We start from the raw sequence: 23,942 nt of genomic DNA, 5'->3' as shown, positions 1-23,942 counted from the left end.
GTGCCTGTGTGTGCGTGTGTGTGTGTGTGCGTGTGTGTGCGTGCGTGCGTGCCTGTGTGTGTGTGTGTGTGTGTGTGTGTACGTGCCTGTGTGTGCGTGTGTGTGTGTGCATGCGTGCGTGCCTGTGTGTGTGTGTGTGTGTGTGTGTGTGCCTGTGTGTGTGCGTGCCTGTGCCTGTGTGTGTGTGCCTGCGTGCGTGCCTGTGTGTGTGCGTGCGTGCGTGCGTGCGTGCGTGTGTGCGCGTGTGTGTGTGTGCCTGTGTGTGTGTGTGCGTGCCTGTGCCTGTGTGTGTGTGTGTGTGTGCCTGTGTGTGCGTGCCTGTGTGTGCAGGCCCGCGTGGCGCTGGCCCACGCCGTGCAGGCGGCCCGCTGTGACGGGGCCATGCTCCGCGAGCAGCTGGAGGAGGAGACGGAGGGGCGGGCGGAGCTGCAGCGGGCGCTGACCTCCTCCAACAGCCAGGTGGCGACCTGGAGGACCAAGTACGAGATGGACGCCGTGCACAAAGTGGAGGAGCTGGAGGAGGCCAAGTAGGTCACCATGGTGCAGCACTGTAGTACTACTGTAATACTGTTACTACTACTCGCTAGAACCACTTCTATTGCAGTACAACTTTAATACTGTAGTACTACTGCCTAGAACTACTACTACTGTAGTGCTACAGTAGTACAGTAGTACTCCTCAAGGGAGGACGCTTGGGCTCCGTGGCGCGGGACTGAGAGACTGCTTCCTGTCCGACAGGAAGAAGCTGGTGGTCCGTCTGCAGAGCAGCGAGGAGGCCCTGGAGGCGTCCCGGGCCAAGTGGTCCTCCCTGGAGAAGAGCCGGCTGCGGCTCCAGACGGAGATGGAGGACCTGGTGGTGGAGCTGGAGAGGTCCAACGCCGCCGCGCTCGCCCTGGACAAGAAACAACGGCACTTTGACAAGGTACCAGCTGGAGCCAATCACAGTGAGGCTAGCGGGGGGGGGGGGGGTCAGGCACCAGCAGGAGCCAATCACAGCGAGGCTAGTTGGGGGTCAGGCAGCCCTCTAGAGGAACACATTTCTCATCTCCATCTTATCATGTGGAGACCAACCATCAGAGAAGCCTTGAGGCCCTCACAAAGGTCTGACAGTGAGTCTCAGTGAGACAGCCTGTGGGTGTCAGTGAGACAGCCTGTGGGTGTCAATGAGAAAGCCTGTGGGTGTCAGTGAGACAGCCTGTGGGTGTGTTGCAGTGAGACAGCCTGCGGGTGTGTTGCAGTGAGACAGCCTGTGTGTGTCAGTGAGACAGCCTGTGGGTGTCAGTGAGACAGCCTGTGTGTGTCAGTGAGACAGCCTGTGTGTGTCAGTGAGACAGCCTGTGGGTGTCAGTGAGACAGCCTGTGGGTGTCAGTGAGACAGCCTGTGGGTGTCAGTGAGACAGCCTGTGGGTGTGTGCTGCAGATGGAGGCTGAGTGGAGGCTGAGGCTGGAGGAGAGCCAGGCGGAGCTGGAGGGCGCCCAGAGGGAGGGCCGCAGCCTGAGCACGGAGCTCTTCAGGCTGAAGAACAGCTACGAGGAGGCCCTGGAGCAGCTGGAGACTTCCAACAGGGAGAACAAGAACCTCCAGGGTGAGCGCTCCTCCGTCCCTCTCTCCGGCTCCCCATCGCTCAGGCTACCTCCCCCCCCATCGCTCCTTGACTCTCTCTCTCTTTCTCTCTCTGTCTCATGTGTTGGAGATGTCAGAGATGTTAGAGATGTGCTGAGATGTGTTGAGATGTTGGAAATGTTGAGATGTTAGAGATGTTTGAGCTGTCAGAGATTTTAGAGATGTTTGAGATGTTAAAGATGTTAGAGATGTCAGAGATGTTGGAGATGTGAGAGATGTTGGAGACATTAGAGATGTTAGATGTCAGAGATGTCAGAGATGTGTTGAGATGTTCGAGATGTGTTGGTCTGCAGAGGAGATTGTGGAGCTAACCGACCAGATAAGTCGAGAAGGGAAGACCATCCACGAGCTTGAGAAGATCAAGAAGGTTCTGGATGTGGAGAAGAGTAACATCAGAGCTGCTCTGGAGGAGGCAGAGGTAAGCTTACCTCTGACAACCTCCACCCCCAACCTCCACCCCCAACACCCACCCCATAACCTCGACCCCCCCCCCCCCCCCCCCCCAAGAGGAGAGCAGTTGGGTACTAAAGTTCCACAGTTCTCTAGGGGAGAGCAGTTGGTTACTAACGTTCCACGGTTCTCTAGGGAACTCTGGAGCACGAGGAGAGCAAGACTCTCAAAGCCCAGTTGGAGTTCCAGCAGATGAAAGCAGAGGTCGACAGAAAGATCTCAGAGAAGGACGAAGAGATTGACAACCTCAGGTAACTTAACCAAACCAAACAAACCAAATTCGTTTCCTCAAACAAATCGAGTTTACGATGAGGACATATGAGGGAGGTTCCAAAATAGTGATTGAGCTTCTCGCCGCTTGCTGAAGAGTTTGGGCACATTGAAACAATACGTTATATACTCTATATATACTATATATATATTGTGATGGTGCGTGTCAGGCGTACTCACCAGCGCTCCCTGGAGGCCATGCAGACCAGTCTGGAGGCGGAGCTGCGGTGCCGCGGGGAGGCGGTCCGCCTGAGGAAGAAGATGGAGGTGGATCTGAACGAGATGGAGCTCCAGCTGAGCCAGGCTAACCGCCAGGCCGCTGAGAGCATGAGGCTCACCAGACACCTGCAGGCACAGGTACGCTAGTTAATAGGAATAACTAGCTGGTTGGTGTCTCCAGGTCCGCTAGTTAATATTAATAACGAGCTGGTTGGTGTGTCCAGGTCCACTAGTTAATAGGAATAACGAGCTGGTTGGTGTGTCCAGGTTCACTAGTTAATAGGAATAACTAGCTGGTTGGTGTGTCCAGGTCCACTAGTTAATAGGAATAACTAGCTGGTTGGTGTGTCCAGGTCCACTAGTTAATAGGAATAACTAGCTGGTTGGTGTGTCCAGGTCCACTAGTTAATAGGAATGACTAGCTGGTTGTTGTGTCCAGGTGAAAGAGCAACAGGTGGAGCTGGATGACAAATTCCAGCTGACCAATCAGCTGAAGGAGCAGGTGGTGCTGGTGGAGCGTCGCTGTTCGCTGCTCCTTGCGGAGGAGGCGGAGCTACGGAGTGCTCTGGAACAGTCTGACCACGCCCACAAGATGGCTGAACACGAGCTAGTAGAGGCCGTCGAGAGAGCCAACCTCCTCAACACCCAGGTAAGACCATGTGGTACATACACACACACACACACACACACACACACACACACACACACACACACACACACACACACACACACACACACACACACAAACGCCCACGCACACACACAAACGCCCATGCACACGCATACGCACACACACACACACACACACACACACACACACACACACACACACAATATGGTGACCCTGACCCGTTGACCTGTGACCCCCGGCAGGTGTCTGGTCTGGTGGGCGTGAAGCGGAAGCTGGAGGGGGAGCTGGTGGTGCTGGTGGGGGAGGTGGAGGAGGCCCTGCAGGAGGGCCGCTCCACCAGCGACAAGGCCAAGAAGGCCCTTAGTGATGTGAGTCACCTACAACCACCACTACTAACCACTAACCACTGAATACTATCCACTAACCACTGAATATTGTCCACTAACCACTAACCACTAACCACTGAATACTGTCCACTTACCACTAACTACTAACCACTAACTACTTACTACTAACCACTAACCACCAACCACTGAATACTAACCACAAAATACTATCAACTCACTACTAACTACTAACCACTAACTACTTACCACTAAATACTAACCACTTACTACTAACTAATAATTTCTTACCACTAACCACCAAACATTAACTATTAATTATGAAGAACTAATTACTTACTAATTACTACTAATCAGCTAATACTAACCTCCAAAACACTAACTACTAGCCACAAATTTATTAATTTGAAGTTAATGAAGTTAATAAACACTAACTAGTTCTCCTGCTCCTCCAGTAGAACATGTATCTTCACCGTGTCCTCTGCTGCTCCTCCAGTAGAACATGTATCTTCACCATGTTCTCCTCCAGTAGAACATGTATCTTCACCGTGTTCTCCTCCAGTAGAACATGTATCTTCACCGTGTCCTCCTCCAGTAGAACATGTATCTTCACCGTGTTCTCCTCCAGTAGAACATGTATCTTCACCATGTTCTCCTCCAGTAGAACATGTATCTTCACCATGTTCTCCTCCAGTAGAACATGTATCTTCACCGTGTCCTCTGCTGCTCCTGCAGGCGGCTCTGATGGCAGAGGAGCTGAAGAAGGAGCAGGACAGCACCACAGTGTTGGAGAGGATGAAGAAGAACATGGAGACCACTGTCAGAGGTACCTGTCTCACATACTGTCCACCTGTCTACCATACTGGCCACCTGTCTGTCATTCTGTCTACCTGTCTCCCATACTGTCTGCATGAGTCCCAGGTCCTGACGGTGTGTGTTTCTGCTCCAGACCTTCAGGTGCGTCTGGATGAATCGGAGCAGATGGCGCTGAAGGGAGGGAAGAAACAGCTCCACAAACTGGAGAGCAGAGTGAGTCACGCCTTCAAACATCCAACCAGTGTCTGAGTGAACCAGAGTGTCTGAGTGAACCAGAGTGTCTGAGTGAACCAGAGTGTCTGAGTGAACCAGAGTGTCTGAGTGAACCAGAGTGTCTGAGTGAACCAGAGTGTCTGTGTACCAGGTAACACTACCTGTCTGAGTGTACAACCAGGTGAGACTACCTGTCTGAGTGTACAACCAGAGGTGAGACTACCTGTCTGAGTGTACAACTAGAGGTGAGACTACCTGTCTGAGTGTACAACTAGAGGTGAGACTACCTGTCTGAGGGTGCAACCAGGTGAGACTACCTGTCTGAGGGTACTACCAGGTGAGGTAGCTACCTGTCTGTTTTTACCTGTGTGACCAGGTGAGGGAGCTACATGTCTGAGTGTTATCACCTGTGTGACCAGGTGAGGCTACCTGTCTGAGTGTTATCACCTGTGTGACCAGGTGAGGCTACCTGTCTGAGTGTTATCACCTGTGTGACCAGGTGAGGCTACCTGTCTGAGTGTTATTACCTGTGTGACCAGGTGAGGGAGCTACATGTCTGAGTGTTACCACCTGTGTGACCAGGTGAGGCTACCTGTCTGAGTGTTATTACCTGTGTGACCAGGTGAGGGAGCTACATGTCTGAGTGTTACCACCTGTGTGACCAGGTGAGGGAGCTGGAGACCGCACTGCTGCTGGAGGAGAAGAAGAGTGAGGAGGTCTTGAAGGGGGCCCGGCGTTACGAGAGAAAAGTCAAGGAGCTGACCTACCAGGTCAATCTACTGCTCGTCACTCTGCTGCCCCTGTCTGTTTAACATCTCTACACTCTACCGCTCGTCACTCTGCTGCCCCTGTCTGTTTAACATCTCTACACTCTACCGCTCTTCACTCTACTGATCCTGTCTGTTTAACATCTCTACACTCTACCGCTCGTCACTCTACTGATCCTGTCTGTTTAACATCTCTACACTCTACCGCTCTTCACTCTACTGATCCTGTCTGTTTAACATCTCTACACTCTACCGCTCGTCACTCTACTGATCCTGTCTGTTTAACATCTCTACACTCTACCGCTCTTCACTCTACTGATCCTGTCTGTTTAACATCTCTACACTCTACCGCTCTTCACTCTACTGATCCTGTCTGTTTAACATCTCTACACTCTACCGCTCTTCCCTCTACTGATCCTGTCTGTTTAACATCTCTACACTCTACCGCTCTTCACTCTACTGATCCTGTCTGTTTAACATCTCTACACTCTACCGCTCTTCACTCTACTGATCCTGTCTGTTTAACATCTCTACACTCTACTGCGCTTCACTCTGCTGCTCTTGCCCTAATGTTTTACATCTCTGCACTCTATGTTTAATGTCTAAATACAATATATTGATTATGGATTGTTTTTAGAAAATGGTACAGAAATGTATCAATTATTAGATTGATTATTTAGGAAACATGATGTAGATGCATGTATTATTGTAAAGGTCATGTACTGATCATGTACTGATCATGCATTGATCATGTATTGATCATGTACTGATCATGTATTGATCATGTATTGATCATGTACTGATCATGTATTGCTTGTTTTCTTACTGTTGCAGACAGAGGAAGACCAGAAGACTCTTCTGCACATGCAGGACCTGATAGAAAAACTGCAGACTAAAGTCAAGAGCTACAAGCGACAGTCAGAGAACGCGGTAGGTTCTATCAGAATGCTGTAGGTTCTCTCAGAGAACGCTGTAGGTTCTATCATCTTCTTCCAAATAACCACAGATGAAAATTACACATAATTTCATAGACATGCTCTTTGAAAGTATCTGATTCGAAGTTGAGACAGTGTTTTTGATTGCACAAAATTCCAAGTAATGGCAAACATTTAAATATGGTAATCAGTAGACATAATTCTATGAATGCCAAGTCCGCTTCAGAAGGTCCCAGGAACTGGAAACTGGTTGTGCAAATAGAGTTCATCCCTCTTAACAAGTTTATCATGTTTTGTGTCGATAGCTCAATCAATGACGTCACAGTGTGTTACAATCAGTTCTGAGTAAACTGGTGCACACAACTTCGCAAAACCCCTCAGAAACGGCCTGTAGGACCACTGTTCAAACCATGTCGCTCCAAAACGCTTGGAGAAAGGGTGGTCGCTTGTGAGCTGTGAACACCTGTCGTGACTGCTAGCAGTCCTAGTTTCGATATTAAATTTAGGGTTAATATTGCCATACGACATGGTTCTAACTGAGAGAGGAGGTTACTACAGGAATAATGAAAGGAGGACTGGGCTTTGATAAGACCGCCGAACCAGCTGTGTGTTGCCCCCCAGGCCCAGGGGCAAGTCCTCATGAGGTATGAGTAATAGAGCGAATGTGTGCGGTGCTGCTGCCGCCCACCAGGAGGAGCAGGTGAGCAGCAACGTGACGCGTGTCAGGAAGATGCAGCACGAGCTGGACGAGGCGGAGGAGCGTGCGGGCATGGCGGAGACGACCGTCAGCAAGCTGCTGGTCCGGACCCGGCAGCAGACCACCAAGGTAGCCATGGTGAGCCCCCCTATTGTTACCGTACATTTTTACAAGTTGGATTAACTTTTTTTTTTTTTTTTGTCATTGACTGCAGCATTTGTAACCCGTGATATTGCCATGGAAACGCTGTACATTGACTGAATATAATTCAAGACTTCTCTGCGTCTCCAGATCATTGAGTGAGGAGGACATCATGGTGGACCGCTGCTCCTGCTGTGTGTGTGTGTGTGTGTGTGTGTGTGTGTGTGTGTGTGTGTGTGTGTGTGTGTGTGTGTGTGTGTGTGTGTGTGTGTGTGTGTGTGTGTGTGTGTGTGTGTGTGTGTGTGTGTGTGTGTGTGCAGTGGCGGATTTAGCAAATTGGGGGCCCAAGGCGAAGATATGTATGGGGCCCAACTCATCCGATCTTTAAAATGTACCAACTGAATGGTGGATAGGCAGGTAAAGTTAATCTACGCGGAAGTAAAGGTTGTAGATGAGAAAAAAAATCTTCCGCTTTAAACCCTGCATACACTTCTTTACTCCAAAATGAAGATGGAAAGCAGAGAACACACAAAGTGTAGCACTACACAAACTAATAGTCACGATGGAACCCAACAGAGAATAAGGTTACAGATAACAGCTGTCTTTGCAAAAATGCCAGGAAAACCAGCACTTTTTATTATTATTTTAAGATCAAATCAATATCAATATAACCGCAAGACAAGTAGTTATGGTAAACCCCCACAAACAGTCATATAGGCCTACTTAGCAAAACATCACAAACAGTCATATACTTAGTAAATATTGCCAAGAGGAATAATTGACTTTGTATGTGTGAGGTTGCAATTGGCATTGCACTTGAGATTGAACATTTCAAACAAACCTATATATATATTTTAAAAAAAGAGAGAGAAAGAGAGTGAGAGAAAGGATAGATTGTTTTCCACATCACACGCTTCTGACACAGAGTCCTATTTATTGACGTCTTCTCACAGGTCTTCACCTAGCGCCACTTCACAGCTAGCTGCTGCTGCTGTAGCGGCATGTTCAACGCTTTGGACGTTGTTGTTCCTGTCTGTATCCCCAACAGTAGCTGTAAAAAAGTGTGTCATCTTGGCAGCGTTGCCAAATACTTATCAACGTCTTTTCGCTTTTTTCTTTTATTTGAGCCGCTTGGGTAACTTTATTTCCTAACCCTTTTCCTAACCCTTTATTTTGTTTTCGCATTTAGACTCGTCTTGCTTCGTCTCTGTTTGTCAACTTAAAAAAAAAAACATTAACATTTTTTTTTTTCTACTATGGGGGCCCCAAGCAGTCGCCTACCTATGCCTCTATATTAAGACCGCCACTGTGTGTGTGTGTGCATGCACGTGTGTGCATGCGTGTGCCCATGCACATGTGTGGTTGATGTGTGGAGTTCAAAGGTCATGCATGCGTGTGTTTCCGATGCGTTGGTGTGTCTACAGTTACCAGTATCAACACAATATCACCATGGAGACCATCAGATTTACAGTGTATTCAAATTGAGTTATTAAAATCAGCATGTGACTGTGATCATGTTGAGTTATGAGTTATTATAAGGTCACAGGTCAACTATTATGGATTATGAATAACGTTTTGTGTGTTGCTGGTGCTTTAAGTGTGTTGGTGCTGCATTACGAATAAAGTTTTGTGTGTTGCTGGTGCTGGTGCTTTTTGAATAAAGTTATGTGTGTTTGAATTGCACAACTCAGACTTGTCTTTTCAAATTTGCTCTCAGTACTGAAATAAAACACAGATAATGACACACAAATGTGCATACACACACACATACACACAATAAAAGAGTGTTGAATGAAAGGTGTGTAGACACACGCTCACACAATCAACTAAAAAACATAAGGGGTAACACTGTTGTTTTTATCGGTCGTCATGAAAAACTGACGTTTTTTTTCATCGTCATGAAACACTGTCGTTTTTTTGTCATCGTCATGAAATACTGTTGTTTTTTATCGTCATCATGAAAAACTGTTGTTTTTTATCGTCGTCATGAAAAAAAAATAAGGGGTAATACTGTCGTTTTTTATTGGTCGTCATGAAAAACTTTTTTTTCGTCGTCATGAAAAAAAACATAAGGGGTAACATTGTCATTTTTTATCGTCCTCATGAAAAAAAACATAAGGGGTAACGCTATCGTTTTTATCGGTTGTCATGAAAAACTGTCGTTTTTTATCGGTCGTCATGAAAAACTGACGTTTTTTTATCAGTCGTCATGAAAAAACACATAAGGGGTAACACTGTCGTTTTTCTATCGGTCGTCATGAAAAACTGTTGTTTTTTTATCAGCCATCATGAAAATCTGTTGTTTTTTATCGGTCGTCATGAAAAACGGTCGTTTTTTATGGTCGTCATGAAAAAAAACATAAGGGGTAACACTGTCGTTTTTTATCAGCCATCATGAAAATCTGTCGTTTTTTATCAGTCGTCATGAAAAACTGACGTTTTTTTATCAGTCGTCATGAAAAAACACATAAGGGGTAACACTGTTGTTTTTATCGGTCGTCACGAAAAACTGTCATTTTTTTTCATCGTCATGAAACACTGTCGTTTTTTTGTCATCGTCACGAAATACTATTGTTTTTTATCGTTGTCATGAAAAAAAACATAAGGGGTAATACTGTCGTTTTTTATCGGTCGTCACGAAAAACTGTCATTTTTTTTCATCGTCATGAAACACTGTCGTTTTTTTGTCATCGTCATGAAATACTATTGTTTTTTATCGTTGTCATGAAAAAAAACATAAGGGGTAATACTGTCGTTTTTTATCGGCCGTCATAAAAAACTTTTTTTTCGTCGTCATGAAAAAAAACATAAGGGGTAATACTGTTGTTTTTTATCGGTCGTCATGAAAAACTGTCGTTTTTTTTCATCGTCATGAAACACTGTCGTTTTTTTTCATCGTCATGAAACACTGTCATTTTTTTATCGGTCGTCATGAAAAACTGTCGTTTTTTTTCATCGTCATGAAACACTGTCGTTTTTTTGTCATCGTCATGAAATACTGTTGTTTTTTATCGTCGTCTTGAAAAACTTGTTTTTTATCGTCGTCATGAAAAAAAACATAAGGGGTAATACTGTCGTTTTTTATCGGTCATCATGAAAAACTTTTTTCGTCGTCATGAAAAAAAACATAAGGGGTAACATTGTCATTTTTTATCGTTCTCATGAAAAAACACATAAGGGGTAACGCTATCGTTTTTATCGGTCGTCATGAAAAACTGTCGTTTTTTATCAGCCATCATGAAAATCTGTTGTTTTTTATCGATTGTCATGAAAAACTGTCATTTTTTATGGACGTCATGAAAAAAAACATAAGGGGTAACACTGTCGTTTTTTATCAGCCATCATGAAAATCTGTCATTTTTTATCGGTCGTCATGAAAAACTGATGTTTTTTTATCAGTCGTCATGGAAAAACACATAAGGGGTAACACTGTCGTTTTTCTATCGGTCCTCATGAAAAACTGTTGTTTTTTTATTAGCCATCATGAAAATCTGTCGTTTTTTATGGTCGTCATGAAAAAAAACATAAGGGGTAACACTGTCGTTTTTTATCAGCCATCATGAAAATCTTTCGTTTTTTATCAGTCGTCATGAAAAAACACATAAGGGGTAACACTGTTATTTTTATCGGTCGTCACGAAAAACTGTCATTTTTTTCATCATCATGAAACACTGTCGTTTTTTTGTCATCATGAAAAACTGTTGTTTTTTATCGTCGTCATGAAAAAAAACATAAGGGGTAACGCTATTGTTTTTATCGGTCGTCATGAAAAACTGTCGTTTTTTATCAGCCATCATGAAAATCTGTTGTTTTTTATCGATTGTCATGAAAAACTGTCGTTTTTTATGGTCGTCATGAAAAAAAACATAAGGGGTAACACTGTCGTTTTTTATCAGCCATCATGAATATCTGTCGTTTTTTATCGGCCGTCATGAAAAACTGTCGTTTTTTATGGTCGTCATGAAAAAAAACATAAGGGGTAACACTGTCGTTTTTTATCAGTCGTCATGAAAATCTATCCTTTTTTTATCGTCATGAAAAAAAATAGTGCTGTTAATTAAACGCGTTATTACCGGCGTTAACACAAACCCATTTTAACGGCGTCAATTAGATTTCTTTTTTTTACCCTTTTATTGATCAACAGTGTTACATTGTCTGAGAGATTATTTTCTCCAAGTGGGAATGACTGCTCCAAGTGAGAATGTTGGTGTGAACTCAGAAACAGGTTTTTATGACTGAGACAGCAATAATGAAGTACAAAATAAATTGATTAAAGAGTAGTAACACAAGCTGCGATTTGTATCATCTTCTCCTTAGATGGAAGAATATGGGGAGGGGCTTTTACTTCCTGTTATCGTTTGAGCAGTGATCCCAACTGCACGCCGAGGATGTGAAGAGCATTACGTCATTGGGAGACGTGAGAAGAAGCTCTGGCTGTACTGTGGATAGAAAGGCTTTGATGCATACGTTAAGAGCTACATTTATTAAGCAGTATCCAATATGTACTTGGATACAAATGTTCCCCACAGTTGCCCTAAATTAAATTAAATACAATTAAATAAAAGGTGTAACTGATATAAATGGCGGACATTTGATAGTCTTCTTCATATCTTTATTCATTGACTTTAAAATAAATGTAGTATAATTGACATGAGCACTAACCTTATTAAATGAATTATGATTGTATAAGCCTAAGAATTTCCATTGGAATTTGACAAAATAATGTGGTTAGGGTGTTAACATCGGACAGTTCACAGTATCTCACTTCACTTAATGAATTAAATAGAAATATATTATAAAATATATTCTGATCAATTGAAAATTGATTAGTGACATTCAGAATAACAAAAATAACAATATCCTTTGTTTTATACTTTTACAAGATTTCGGCATCTTGCCATCAAATGGCCTATTTCTACTTGAAAAGCAAAAAACACATTCTAGCTAGTTATGATGCAAGATATTCATTTTCAAAACAAACTTGAGACAATATTGGAGCTTGGCATATGAATGATTCTTTTATGCCATGTCACACACATTTAAAGGGTAATTCAGTCACGTCAGCCATTGATTTCTATCAGTTTTATTCATATAAATCATTTGATGGACATTAGTCCATGTTGAATCTGAGGACAGATGATTTCTCCTTCTTCTCCATCGGACAAGGAGAAGTCACAGAGCATGGTTCCAAAGACAAAATACTTTAAGCAGCGTTTTGCTTTCAAGGCAGCATGAACTATATAAAATAAACTACAAATGGGTTCCATTACTAAATAAAAGACTACAAATAAATGCAAGGAGCCGACATTCTTGTTAGTTCTATGACAGTACCAAACAAAACTAAATAATTGGGTTACATTACCATGTGTAAGACCACTGCAGTGAATAAAATAAAATTAAATGCATCAATGTAGAGAAGAAAAATCATACAACGCAGTGGACAAAGTTTATCAATTCCTAGAATTTCATTTTTTTTTTAAGTTATTGGCAACAAACATTTTTAAGGCTTTTTAATATTATATGGCATACCATATTAGAAGCACTATTATGATTTAAGTCAAGAAATATATATTAAAAAGGTATGAAGGACTCCAATCAAAATGTCATTCACCGGTGCAAAATGAAAACGCAAAAACTGAGACATGACTCATTAGTGCTTAATGTAGATTAGTGGGAAGGATTGCTGTAAATAGCTCAGGATCACAGGTCAAGACACGTTCGACCACCCAGCGTCACCACAGAAGACCGCAGCCCACAGAATCGAGTGGAAGTAGAAACTTTAAGAAGTAGAAAAAAACCTCACAGGGTATCTGCGTGTTGCCCGGCGTCTCGCGAGAAGGTGTGGAATTACAAAAACCCGGGTTGTGCGGACCCTTCCCGGAGGAGTACTCCGGCACCCCACTCGACATCCGTGTGAAAACACAAAAGTCCTCGTTGTCTCTGGCCACCGTGGGTGTGTGCATTTGAAAATATAAAGTCTCAATTTCCAGAATACAAAAAAAAAAAAAAAGTATCTTGCTTCTCCAGAAAAAAAAAAATGCGTTTAGTGCTGCGCTGCAGAGCTGCAGAGCTACTGTCCTGGTTGAGTCCTGGTACCGCGGCGGCGTCCAGGAAAGCGTTGGGCACAGCGTTGGGTTAACCTGTAGGCGTCGGGGCCAGGTGCATGGAGAGCAGTGAACCGTGTCTCCGGCGTCAACCTTCTCTCACTCTGGACGCCAGAGCAGAGTTCTCCTCCCGGACGGCCTTGTAGTCCTCCAGGATCCTCTCCAGGTTGGCCACCGTCTTGTTGCCGCTCTCCGTCTCAATCTGATGAGGGAAGGTCTCCATTTAGTCTGATGAAATCAAATCATTATATCGGTCTTTGAATGCGTTCTAGATGTAGGGTTTAGGCGGGAAGTAATCCTATTGGTCATTGTTGAGCTCTAGTATCCTTGTAGGGTTTAGGCGGGAAGTAATCCCATTGGTTATTACTGGTTTCTAGAATCTCTACTGTTTTGGGAGGGAAGAGTGAGTGTTGTTGGAGTGTTACCTGCTCTTCTAAATCCCGAATCTCCCTCAGTATTGTCCCCGTGTCTTCAATGGTCTGTATCAGCTGGTTGCAGTTCTGTGGAGGGGGACAGGGTATGAGTCCAGCTCACATGTGTGGACGTCTTTTATAAAAGCATGAGATTATAAAAGCTGGCTGCACTTACTTCGTGCAGTGCAGCCAGGTACTTGTAGGATTTTCGGACGGATTCATCTTTTTTGGCATCCTGGGGAAATTCGGGAGCAAAACGTGTATTACTTCATTATTAGTAGTTCATCATTAGTAGTTCATTATTCAGACATGAATCGGATTTAAAAAATAAAGGAGTGTCATTCTCCTGGCATTCACATCCTACACCTGGTTTAAAGGCTTGACTCTTAATAGCTGTTCGTCATTAAGGGATCAATAGTCACAACAGTCTGGCCAACAAACATCGGCACCCAGCCCCACCTCTAGCAGTGTCTTTGATAATCAAACAAACACCCATTAAAGCTGCAGAAGCATAGATGTTCCTCACCTCTGCAATAAAAGGCACCTTTTAACTGCTGATGGACAAACCTACCCAACCATAGTTTGAAATATAAACAAAAACCTTTAGTTGGGCTCAAGGGTTAGTTCCCTGTCAATAACTAAAGAGCCAGACCAAACAAGTTAGGCACAGGACTGATCTCCTCACCTTGAAGACCAGTTCATCGGTGACAGCGAACGTCCTGTCCAGTTTTCCCGTCAGATTGTTGATCTCCTTCTGCAGCTCCTTAGTGTCCGACAAAATCTATCAGCAACCAGAAACAAAGAACAGTATATTCATCACCACTTCCCCATCTTCCATAGGAAACAGCGAGACCACTGTCTGAATATGGAGCGGCAGGGGCTCAGGACTTCGGGCAGGTTGTCTGGCCAGCATCCCCGGCTCCACCTAGCGTAGTGCTGAGGTGTCCTTGAGCAAGACACCCAAGACCAAACTGCTCCCGACGATCTGGCTGTTCCGGGGCATGGTTCGAACCGCCGGCGGTTTATGAATGTATGTCGCCACTGGCGGTTTACCTTGGTGATCTCCTCCTTCTGTTTCTTGATGTTGCCAACGATCTCCAGGATCCTGAGGGTGTAGGCCGAGCGCGAGACATCCTTTGGAAGGTTCTCCAGCTCAGAGATCTGGTGGGAATACGAACAGGTGAGACACGTACGGGTAGACCACAGACAGGTCAGCCATGTACAGGTAAACCAGACAGGTCAGCCACAGACAGGTGAACAACGATTCGTAGAGCTCCTTAGGTTTACTACCACTTCAGTATTAGTGACTCTTGAAGCTTTTCTAACCACAGGGGGAAATCAAAGCCATGCTTTCTTGGCAAGCAATTAGATGGACATCTTTTAGAACTCCTGGGGAAGCTCTGTTCCTTCCTAGCTTCCTAACTGCCACAATATCTGTTCCTTCCTAGCTTCCTAACTGCTACAAATAGCTCTGACCCTCACCAGCTGCTTGTAGACGGACTCCTTCTTCTTGGCCTTCTCTGCAGACTCCCTGATCTTCTCGTGAAGGTCCTTGATCTCAGAGAGCTGCCTCGAGGACTCCACCTGTGAGTGGAATAAAATATGAAACGGATCCGGCTGGAATGAATCATGGCCTAGTTACTATTAACCACCGACTAACAGGAGACGCTTCTATCCCAAGCAACTGACTTTTGATTGTATTGATTGTAGGGGGTAGGGTTCTAGATCTCCATCCTGTTCAGGGATTAGGCAGGTTAGACTATAGATGTCGGGGATTGAACCCAGTACAGGTTAGACTATAGACGTCAGGGATTGAACCCAGTACAGGTTAGACTATAGACGTCGGGGATTGAACCCAGTACAGGTTAGACTATAGACGTCGGGGATTGAACCCAGTACAGGTTAGACTATAGACGTCAGGGATTGAACCCAGTACAAGTTAGACTATAGACGTCGGGATTGAACTCAGTACATGTTAGACTATAGACGTCGGGGATTGAACCCAGTACAGGTTAGACTATAGACGTCTGGGATTGACCCCAGTACAGGTTAGACTATAGACGTCGGGGATTGAACCCAGTACATGTTAGACTATAGACGTCGGGGATTGAACCCAGTACAGGTTAGACTATAGACGTCGGGATTGAACCCAGTACAGGTTAGACTATAGACGTCGGGGATTGAACCCAGTACAGGTTAGACTATAGACGTCGGGGATTGAACCCAGTACATGTTAGACTATAGACGTCGGGGATTGAACCCAGTACAGGTTAGACTATAGACGTCGGGATTGAACCCAGTACAGGTTAGACTATAGACGTCGGGGATTGAACCCAGTACAGGTTAGACTATAGACGTCGGGGATTGAACCCAGTACAGGTTAGACTATAGACGTCGGGGATTGAACCCAGTACATAACGTTAGCAGCGCCACTAGACCCCCTGGTCCCAGCGTCGATTAGCGGTCCTCTATGGAGACTGGAGGGTCAACTCACATCCTGATTGGTGCAGAGCTCTTTGAGTCTGCGGTGCTCATGGATGAGCGGTGTGCGGTGCTTCTCCCACTGGGCGGCCAGGCTGACCACCCGCTGAGCGCTCGCCTCCACCAGGCTCTGGGGGTCCAGACACACGGTACGTCAATTCAAATACATTATTATTCATATATAATACAACGAGGCCGTCAGTGGTGTACTGTCTAATCACAGTTCAGTTTGTATCTATCTGAACAAACGCATTGGACACTCTCAGAAAACCTGATCAAAGCTATGTTGGGTTTGGACGGGCCCAAACATATTGTTTATCGTCAAAGAAAAGCCCCCGAAATCCCTAAAAATGGATTCAGTTGTGGAAGTGAAACCCCGGCCATGGTGTGCAAAAGCCCCGGTACCCATGGAAACCCAGTATGGAATACTCGCATTACTCCCCCGTCTCCCCTGTCTCCCCTCTTGTTACTCCCCCAGAGAGCCCCCGTCTCCCCTCTTGTTTCTCCCCCAGAGAGCCCCCGTCTCACCGCTCGTTACTCCCCCAGAGCCCCCAGCTCCCCTCTTGTTACTCCCCCAGAGAGCCCCCGTCTCCCCTCTCGTTACTCCCCAGAGAGCCCCCATCTCCCCTCTTGTTACTCCCCCATCTCCCCTCTCGTTACTCCCCCAGAGAGCCCCCGTCTCCCCTCTCGTTCCTCCCCCGTCTCACCTGGAGCTTGGCCAGGTTGTTGTGGGCGTCGGGCAGCAGGTCCACCGTTTGCCTCTTCACCTGCAGACTGTTCTCCTTCTCCTGGTTCTCCTGCTCCCGCCCCTTCAGCCCATGGCTCACCTGGGCGGTGGGGAGGTCATGAGGGTTAGGGTTGGGGTTAGAGGAGGGGGATGTCGTGGAGGTGGGGGGAGGTCAGTAGAGGTAGGTGGAGGTTGTGGAGGTACTGTAGGTGGAGTTCATGGAGGTAGTGTAGGTGGAGGTCTTGTAGGTAGATGTCATAGTGGTTGTGGAGCTACTGTAGGTGGAGGTCGAGGGAGGTCGTGGAGATACTGTAGGTAGAGGTCATGGAGGTACTGTAGGTAGAAGTCGTGGAGATACTGTAGGTGGAGGTCGTGGAGGTACTGTAGGTAGAGGTCAAGGAAGATCGAGGGAGGTTGTGGAGGTAGGTAGAGGTCATGGAGGTACTGTAGGTGGAGGTCATGGAGGTACTGTAGGTAGAAGTCGTGGAGGTCCTGGAGGTACTGTAGGTGGAGGTCATGGAGGTACTGTAGGTGGAGGTCGAGGGAGGTCGTGGGAGGAGTCACCTGGGCCACGCTGAGGTTGATCTGCCTCATGCTGTCGCTGAGCCGCTCGGTGCCGAGCGCCACCTGCTGGAGCTGCTCCTCCAGCGCCGCCAGCTCCGCCTGCTGGCTGGCCTGCACCTCCCCCTCCGACTGGCCCCCCAACGGCATGGAGCTGGCCACCGCCGCCATCTGTTCCACCAGCACCCCTGGGTCCTAGAGGTAGCCAGGTTTGAGACCATGATTAGATATGGATCCCATTCCCCTGCCAGTCTGTGATCGGCAATCGGCAGATCATGATTTTGGTGATCGGTGATCGGGCCAAAAAAAGCTGATCGGAGCATCTCTAATTTTAACAAAGTATCGGCCCAATACCCGATGCTGGTATAACATTACTTGCAACATTGTGTTGCTATAGCTCACTCCACACCCTCAGGGCTGCTTGATAACATGTGACTGCATTCGTCTCCGGATAATTCCAGGTTTAGCATAGTTTCGTTTTCTGTGCGTGTGTGTGTGTGACTCACCTGTGTGAAGGTGAACTTCTGGGTGTGGGTGAAGTGGGTGCCCTTGGGCAGCAGGCGGTCCCCGGGGGCCGAGCCCTGGAAGGAGAGCAGCAGCTGGGCCAGGTCGGCGCCGGCCCCCGGCCCCCCGCTGTCCGGGGACGGCTCGCTGGTCGCCGAGCGCAGCTGCTCCTCGATCCGCTTCTGCAGGCGGGCCGTCTTCCTGGAGTGGTACTCCTGGGGAGGGAGACCCCACACCAAGAAGTTAAGGAAACAGTTTACTGTATTATCTTAAAAAGGTGCCACGACATGCCACCAGGTGTGAGTGTGATTAGCCGTTACAAGCCGTTTTGGAAATCAGCCCCTTAATACATCACAGGTGGGCGTGTCCACCTAGATGTGTGACGGATAGATGAGCAACGTTTGCTACAGTCCACTGGGTAGGCTGATAGACTGATCTATCCAGCACACATCTGAGTGGACACGCCCACTTTCTCACCCTTATGATGTCATAAGTGGCAGATTTCCAAAACAGCTTGTACCGGCTAATCACACCAAACCTGGTGGCGTGTCATGACACCTTTAAGAACAGAACTCCTCCGTTCAAGAGGCACTAATCAACCAACAGTGAAAAGCAAAATACAAGGTAATTCATTACACTGATATGATCATGATGGATTTTACAATGTCTGCACAATGATTCAAACTCAATAAAAACAAATATACTGACATAAGTATAAACATTTAACAAAATATAATAGGAAACAGTTGATACATTTAATGTTAAAAAATACTATTTATCTTCCACAACAACAGAAGAGGCCCATCTGTCCAGAGCTCCACTGCAGCGTATTTCAGCTGCCAGAGCCAGGGCTGAGGAGGGAGAGGGGGGGGGAGAGGGGGTCGTACCTCCGGCGTGAGGCGGGACAGCAGGCCCTGGCTGTTCCACTCGCTGTCCCACTCCTGGGCAGCGCTGAGCTCGGCCGTGTGCTGCTCCAGCAGGGACGCCACCACCGCCCCCTGGTGGGCGGGCTGAGCCGTGACGGGCAGGAGAACGTCCCTCCGGTACTCCCTCAATTCTGATCGGCGGGAACGGAAAGATTTGAACGGGAAAAGGGTTGAAAGTATTATGAGAGAAAACACCAGTAGAATATGGTGTAGTAACTGAACCATAACTGAACTGTAACAATACAGCAACAAACAGGAACAGGAAGAAATGGAAATGTGGTTTGTCTAAAACTATAAATAAAATGGTGACGCCATCACTGCCTACCTTTTGATGCCGCCTTCCCTGTAGATTTGGTGCTGTACGGTAAACTCAACGGCTGAGTTCGGAGACTCTGGGACGGTCCAGCACTCTGAAAACAACAGCAAACAATCAGAGCTCAGAGTCTATTGCCCCTTTTCCACCGGCGGGTACGCTTCGAACCCAGCACGCCTCAGCCCAGTAGTGAGGGTGCGGTATAGCCCAGCTCAGTTACGGCTCGCGTTTTCACCGCTGACAGTACCCTTAAGGTCGGACGGGGTTTGAGCTGGATGGTGATAGCCGCGGCAGCTACGTAAGCATCGTGACCTCATAGCAGCCCGACACAGTGTAGCCTGCTAATAAATCCAAGGAAAAAGAAGAATCGCACAATAAACAAAGAGCAACAATGTAGGACGTCCAAGAAGGACAACATTTTCTTCAATAAACCAAGCTTTCGCCGTTGTCCATAAATATCTCACGGGTACTGTGGTCGTTTGTTATTATCCCTCTGTCGCATGGAAGTGACGATTCTGTTGACTAATCAATGGACGGTGTGTGTAGCTCGAACTTGCCGGCATCCTTTCAGGTGTCTCAGTACACCAACGGAGGAGTAATGCGAGACGAGCACGGCTCAATATGCCTCAGTCCGGGTCACGCCCACTTTTGGCGGTGGAAACGCGACTCGTGCCCCACCTTTGCACACCGAACCGACCCCACCCGCCAGTGGAAAAGCGCCATAAAGCAGACGTCACCAACCGATACTACTGTTATTACTAATAGCTATGAGATATTGCTTTTAGTCATTGTGATAGTATTCCGATTTCTTTCTTTGGGGATCAATAGTGCTGTTGATAAAGGAGCGTTACCTGTGTTTTACAAAGGAGAGGCAGCCTGCAGTTGGGGGGCAGCCAAGGTAGGGCGAGCTGGGCTTTGATTTTAGCTGCGATGGCCCTCTGGAGCACAACTGATTTACCTGGAACGGTCACAGGAGAAATTAAGCTAACTCACGTTACTCACTTTAAGATACTTTGGCCCATGATGGTTCTTCCTTCTTAAACATCAAACCAAACAAGAATGACAAATTACAACATATCACCATCTCCACACTACAATAACAAACACTTATGTATTGTGATAGAGGGCCTATGTATTGTGATGAAGAGGGTCTGTGTGTTGTGATGAAGAGGGTCTATTGTGATGAAGAGGATCTGTGTATTGTGATGAAGAGGGCTTATGTATTGTGAAGAGGGTCTGTGTGTTGTGATGAAGAGGGTCTGTGTGTTGTGATGAAGAGGGTCTATTGTGATGAAGAGGATCTGTGTATTGTGATGAAGAGGGCTTATGTATTGTGATAGAGGGTCTATGTATTGTGAAGAGGGTATGTGTGTTGTGATGAAGAGGGTCTGTGTATTGTGATGAAGAGGGTCTGTGTATTGTGATGAAGAGGGTCTGTGTATTGTGATGAACAGGGTCTGTGTATTGTGATGAACAGGGTCTGTGTATTGTGATGAAGAGGGTCTGTGTGTTGTGATGAAGAGGGTCTGTGTGTTGTGATGAAGAGGGTCTGTGTGTTGTGATGAAGAGGGTCTGTGTGTTGTGATGAAGAGGGTCTGTGTATTGTGATGAAGAGGGTCTGTGCAGCGTATTGGACTCGCCTGCGGGTTGATCCGACGCCTCGGCGCTCTCTCTCGGCAGCTTCTCCACCAGGAACATGAGCAGGGAGCGGATCTCCGGCTCGTTGCTGTACAGGAAGGTCTGGTAGCCGATCTCCCCCTTGTAGCCCAGGTCCTGGAAGAGCAACGCACTATGAAGGCTTGGAGGCTATTCCTTTGTATTGAACCAATTCTGTCTATGTCTTTATTGCGAGAGATTTTAAGTTATAATCAAATATAGTCAAACAGACTTAACAACCAATACATAGGCGTCTTTTTAAGTGGGCAAATTATAGGTCTTTACTAATATATCCGTGTGTTGTGTGAGAATTGTGTGTGTTACATTTACAGCTGCTGCAGCTGCCTCTGTCACTTCCCAGTGACACAGGATGTCTTGTTGACCTTTTACAGCGGTGCACTGTAAATGTTCCACTCCACTTTGGGGAACATCAGTGGAGGTTAACGTAGTGGAGGTTAACTTAGTGGAGGTTAACCTAGTCCAGGTCTTCCTTTCCTTTAGTTCGAAGCACAGCCAAACTCACATTTATAGTTAATGATTGGCTCACCCTTGTTAACCACAGAGCGACAATTTGTAGACCTGTATAATGGGACAAAAGATCCTTTGAATAATAGTCAAATGTATAGTTGGACATTGTAAAGAGTCTAATACAGTGGATTTTATAATCCACCAACAGGTCTGAATTTCCACCAGTGGCAGCAGGAAAGTAACAGTTTTTGAGAGCGCTTGTTTCAGATTGAGTTTGGTGGTGCTACTAGTAAATCGAGTTTAGTCCAAACCGACCGTAGTCACTAATGAGCCTGACAGTCCGTGCAGCAGCATGTGACCAACACATGATACTAAACACAGGGAGAGGTCGTGGGCCATGCATGGAGACTAATGTAAAACTCCAAACCCAGGATGTTTGATTGGGCTTTTTACTTTTTTCTACACCTTGATATATGCCACTTTATATTTATTGAAAAAAAATCATATCCAACACATTGTTTTCCTCCAGATACCACGTTTAACGCAGACTCATCCAAACCCAATAATTTAACCCCCAAGGGAGTTAAATGATTTACATACACCACGAGTTATGCCCCGTTTCAGCCGACTCACAGAATTCAATGAAAGGGAATTTCAATAAAATAGTTGTGACTGCTCCCAGCATTCATGAAATGTAGCTGACGCAATTCCAGGTTAAACAACGGTAATATAAACAAGAAAGCGTGCAGATTGCCAACCACATGACCGTTAATAATGATTCACTTCCACATTCTGGACGGAGCCAGATCTAATTATAGCAAGGAGACTGGACCCCATGTGTTGACATCTGTTCACACACTGGACTTGATGGGATTATAGAAAGAAACTGGAATTCATGCGTTTGCATCTGTTCACACTGCACTCGAGCAAGATGTGATTATAACAAAATCATAATGCACCACCGCATTGTGACCACATCAGAGCATCCAATGTCAAGCCCAATGTTCCAGTTATAAGCGTTGGAGCTCTTACCTGACAGGCCTGTGCCAGGCCCATCCCGACCCGGAAGCGGGCAGACATGCCGGGGGGCAGCGACGGCGACAGCCCCCCTCCCAGGGCGGGGTTGATGACCCGGACACATCGCACCACCGCCTCCACGATCAGCTCGCTGGTGAACTGTTTCACACTCTGAACGTCTTCAGCCACCTCTCTGTGGTCGGTCGGTCGGTCGCGCGCACACACACACACACACACACACACACACACGCACGCACGCACGCACGCACACACACACACACACACAGTCATTATTCGAGACTTCAACACATGACTATAACATTATACCATAATCATTTGTTAATGACGAATACGTGAATTAACGACACGTGGGAGTGGATGGTGTTGTGCAGTCGTCAAGACTGGCACACATATGTCAATAACTGTCCCGACACTGTTGCCCATGCACCTCTCCATTCAGGACCAGGCTACAGCAGCCGGGCTAATGCTACTGTTGGATAGACACTGTTGAATGTATACGTACGTGCCGCTCTGCCGGAGTGCGTGGATCAAAATCCTATCAACTTCCTCCATTGTTCACGTTTACTGCCGATCTGCGATACGAAATGACAAAGAGCAGCTCAGCTGATGATGTGTTTCACATTTGATAACATCATGCTAGCCCAGTAGCCAGCCTGATGCGGTGGGAGCGATGGCCCCCATTGCCCGAGCGCTACTGACTCGAACCGAGGTGCTTTTTAGCGGGGCATTTCTTCCGACTCGCCGGATATATTTGCATTGAGCAATGGAAGTCCCAGCTAGTTTAGTTTAGCAGCTACACTTAGTCCACACAGACATTTCTCTCAGCGTCCAGTCGGGTTCACAGAGGAAGTGCAAGCTTGTGATGCGGGGTGTTGTGGGAGGTGGAGTTGTGGGAGGTGGAGAGCCAGAGATATACACCCGACCCTATATACTGACGCAAAGCAAGGGAACCCAGTAAAACTCCGACTCCCAGGGTGCTTCGCGAGAGATTGGGTTTGCGAGTCGCATGACCAATGGTGTGTTCCAGATGCCTTGGACACAGGCCCCTCGGAGCAGTGCCTACTTCCGCAATCCACCCGTGCTCAGTGGCCAAGGCTGGTATTGCAGTTTTTTTAGCGGGATGTGGACGGGTCCCTCAAATCATGGGGCCCGGAAGTAGATATCACTAGATACTAGAAGTAGATATCACTCCAATACAAGTGGGGAAAAGGATTGTGTCTCCGCAAATTTTCTCTGGATATCAATCGAAGGCTCATAATTATCTTTGGACCATGTACTATTAGTTTTCTCTTTTCAAAACGCCACCTCAAGCGTTTTATTAGCCGGAGAAGGAGGGGTGGGCAGCTGAAAGGAGTCGTAGTGAAACAAATGTTGTTTCGGCCGGGCCTCCGAGAGGGCTCTGTGCACGTATAGTATCACATGTAGTGAATAATCGGGGGGTTAGTAATTTATACTTCCATGGTCGGTAAACAATGCAACTGTGCTCGCAACAATCGCGTCCGACCCCCGCCCGTCAACAATCCTGTCCGCCAGGGTAAGGGCAGTGTCCCTGTTTTAGTTATCTTTGACAAAAAAAAAATACACATTTGGAGGTTTTTACACCGCAGAAACCAAAATGTCCCCGGATTTTGTCTCAGAAATCTG

General features: G+C 46.5%; 2 protein-coding genes across 2 annotated transcripts in view; one reads left to right on the top strand and one right to left on the bottom strand.

The window, feature by feature from the left end:
• Positions 1-7,367, top strand: part of LOC311359694 (myosin-7B-like) — a gene marked incomplete at its 5' end in the record, with an annotated part of 24,103 nt that extends 16,736 nt beyond the window's left edge. Inside the window, 14 exons of the mRNA XM_084479750.1 lie at positions 331-527; positions 739-922; positions 1,421-1,586; positions 1,918-2,042; positions 2,210-2,325; positions 2,515-2,701; positions 3,003-3,212; positions 3,437-3,562; positions 4,274-4,364; positions 4,488-4,567; positions 5,233-5,337; positions 6,169-6,264; positions 6,961-7,095; positions 7,258-7,367. Of these exons, the coding sequence (XP_084335876.1) occupies positions 331-527; positions 739-922; positions 1,421-1,586; positions 1,918-2,042; positions 2,210-2,325; positions 2,515-2,701; positions 3,003-3,212; positions 3,437-3,562; positions 4,274-4,364; positions 4,488-4,567; positions 5,233-5,337; positions 6,169-6,264; positions 6,961-7,095; positions 7,258-7,269 (1,830 nt within the window). The 3' untranslated portion in view covers positions 7,270-7,367. The remainder of the gene's footprint in view (positions 1-330; positions 528-738; positions 923-1,420; positions 1,587-1,917; positions 2,043-2,209; positions 2,326-2,514; positions 2,702-3,002; positions 3,213-3,436; positions 3,563-4,273; positions 4,365-4,487; positions 4,568-5,232; positions 5,338-6,168; positions 6,265-6,960; positions 7,096-7,257) is intronic.
• A 4,488-nt stretch (positions 7,368-11,855) lies between these two features.
• On the bottom strand, positions 11,856-23,152 carry ccdc22 (CCC complex scaffolding subunit CCDC22). Its single transcript, XM_084479545.1, has 16 exons — positions 22,801-23,152; positions 22,293-22,470; positions 20,777-20,909; positions 19,988-20,094; positions 19,149-19,233; positions 18,785-18,954; positions 17,900-18,112; positions 17,397-17,588; positions 16,813-16,932; positions 16,119-16,235; positions 15,107-15,208; positions 14,678-14,785; positions 14,310-14,405; positions 13,800-13,859; positions 13,637-13,711; positions 11,856-13,413 (listed from the first exon to the last, which is right to left on the bottom strand). The coding sequence occupies exons 1-16, from the start codon at positions 22,848-22,850 to the stop codon at positions 13,300-13,302; spliced, it is 1,920 nt and encodes a 639-aa protein (XP_084335671.1). The 5' UTR covers positions 22,851-23,152; the 3' UTR covers positions 11,856-13,299.
• Positions 23,153-23,942: the final 790 nt, after the last annotated feature.

This window comes from Micromesistius poutassou (assembly GCF_964030765.1).
Source record: "Micromesistius poutassou genome assembly, chromosome: 15".
Classification (NCBI taxonomy): Eukaryota; Metazoa; Chordata; class Actinopteri; order Gadiformes; family Gadidae; genus Micromesistius; species Micromesistius poutassou.
The sequence above is the reverse complement of the archived record's forward strand: the minus strand, read 5'-3'. Positions and strand labels throughout refer to the sequence as shown.

Bases quoted from the DNA above. Each gene is read 5' to 3' on its own strand.
- ccdc22 (XM_084479545.1), bottom strand. From the start codon at position 22,850: ATGGAGGAAGTTGATAGGATTTTGATCCACGCACTCCGGCAGAGCGGC. The intron at 20,910-22,292 runs GTAAGAGCTCCA...TTGCTCTTCCAG, and splicing joins GCCTGGCACAGGCCTGTCAG to GACCTGGGCTACAAGGGGGA. The intron at 14,786-15,106 runs GTGAGGGTCAGA...TATTCCCACCAG, and splicing joins AGTCCGTCTACAAGCAGCTG to ATCTCTGAGCTGGAGAACCT.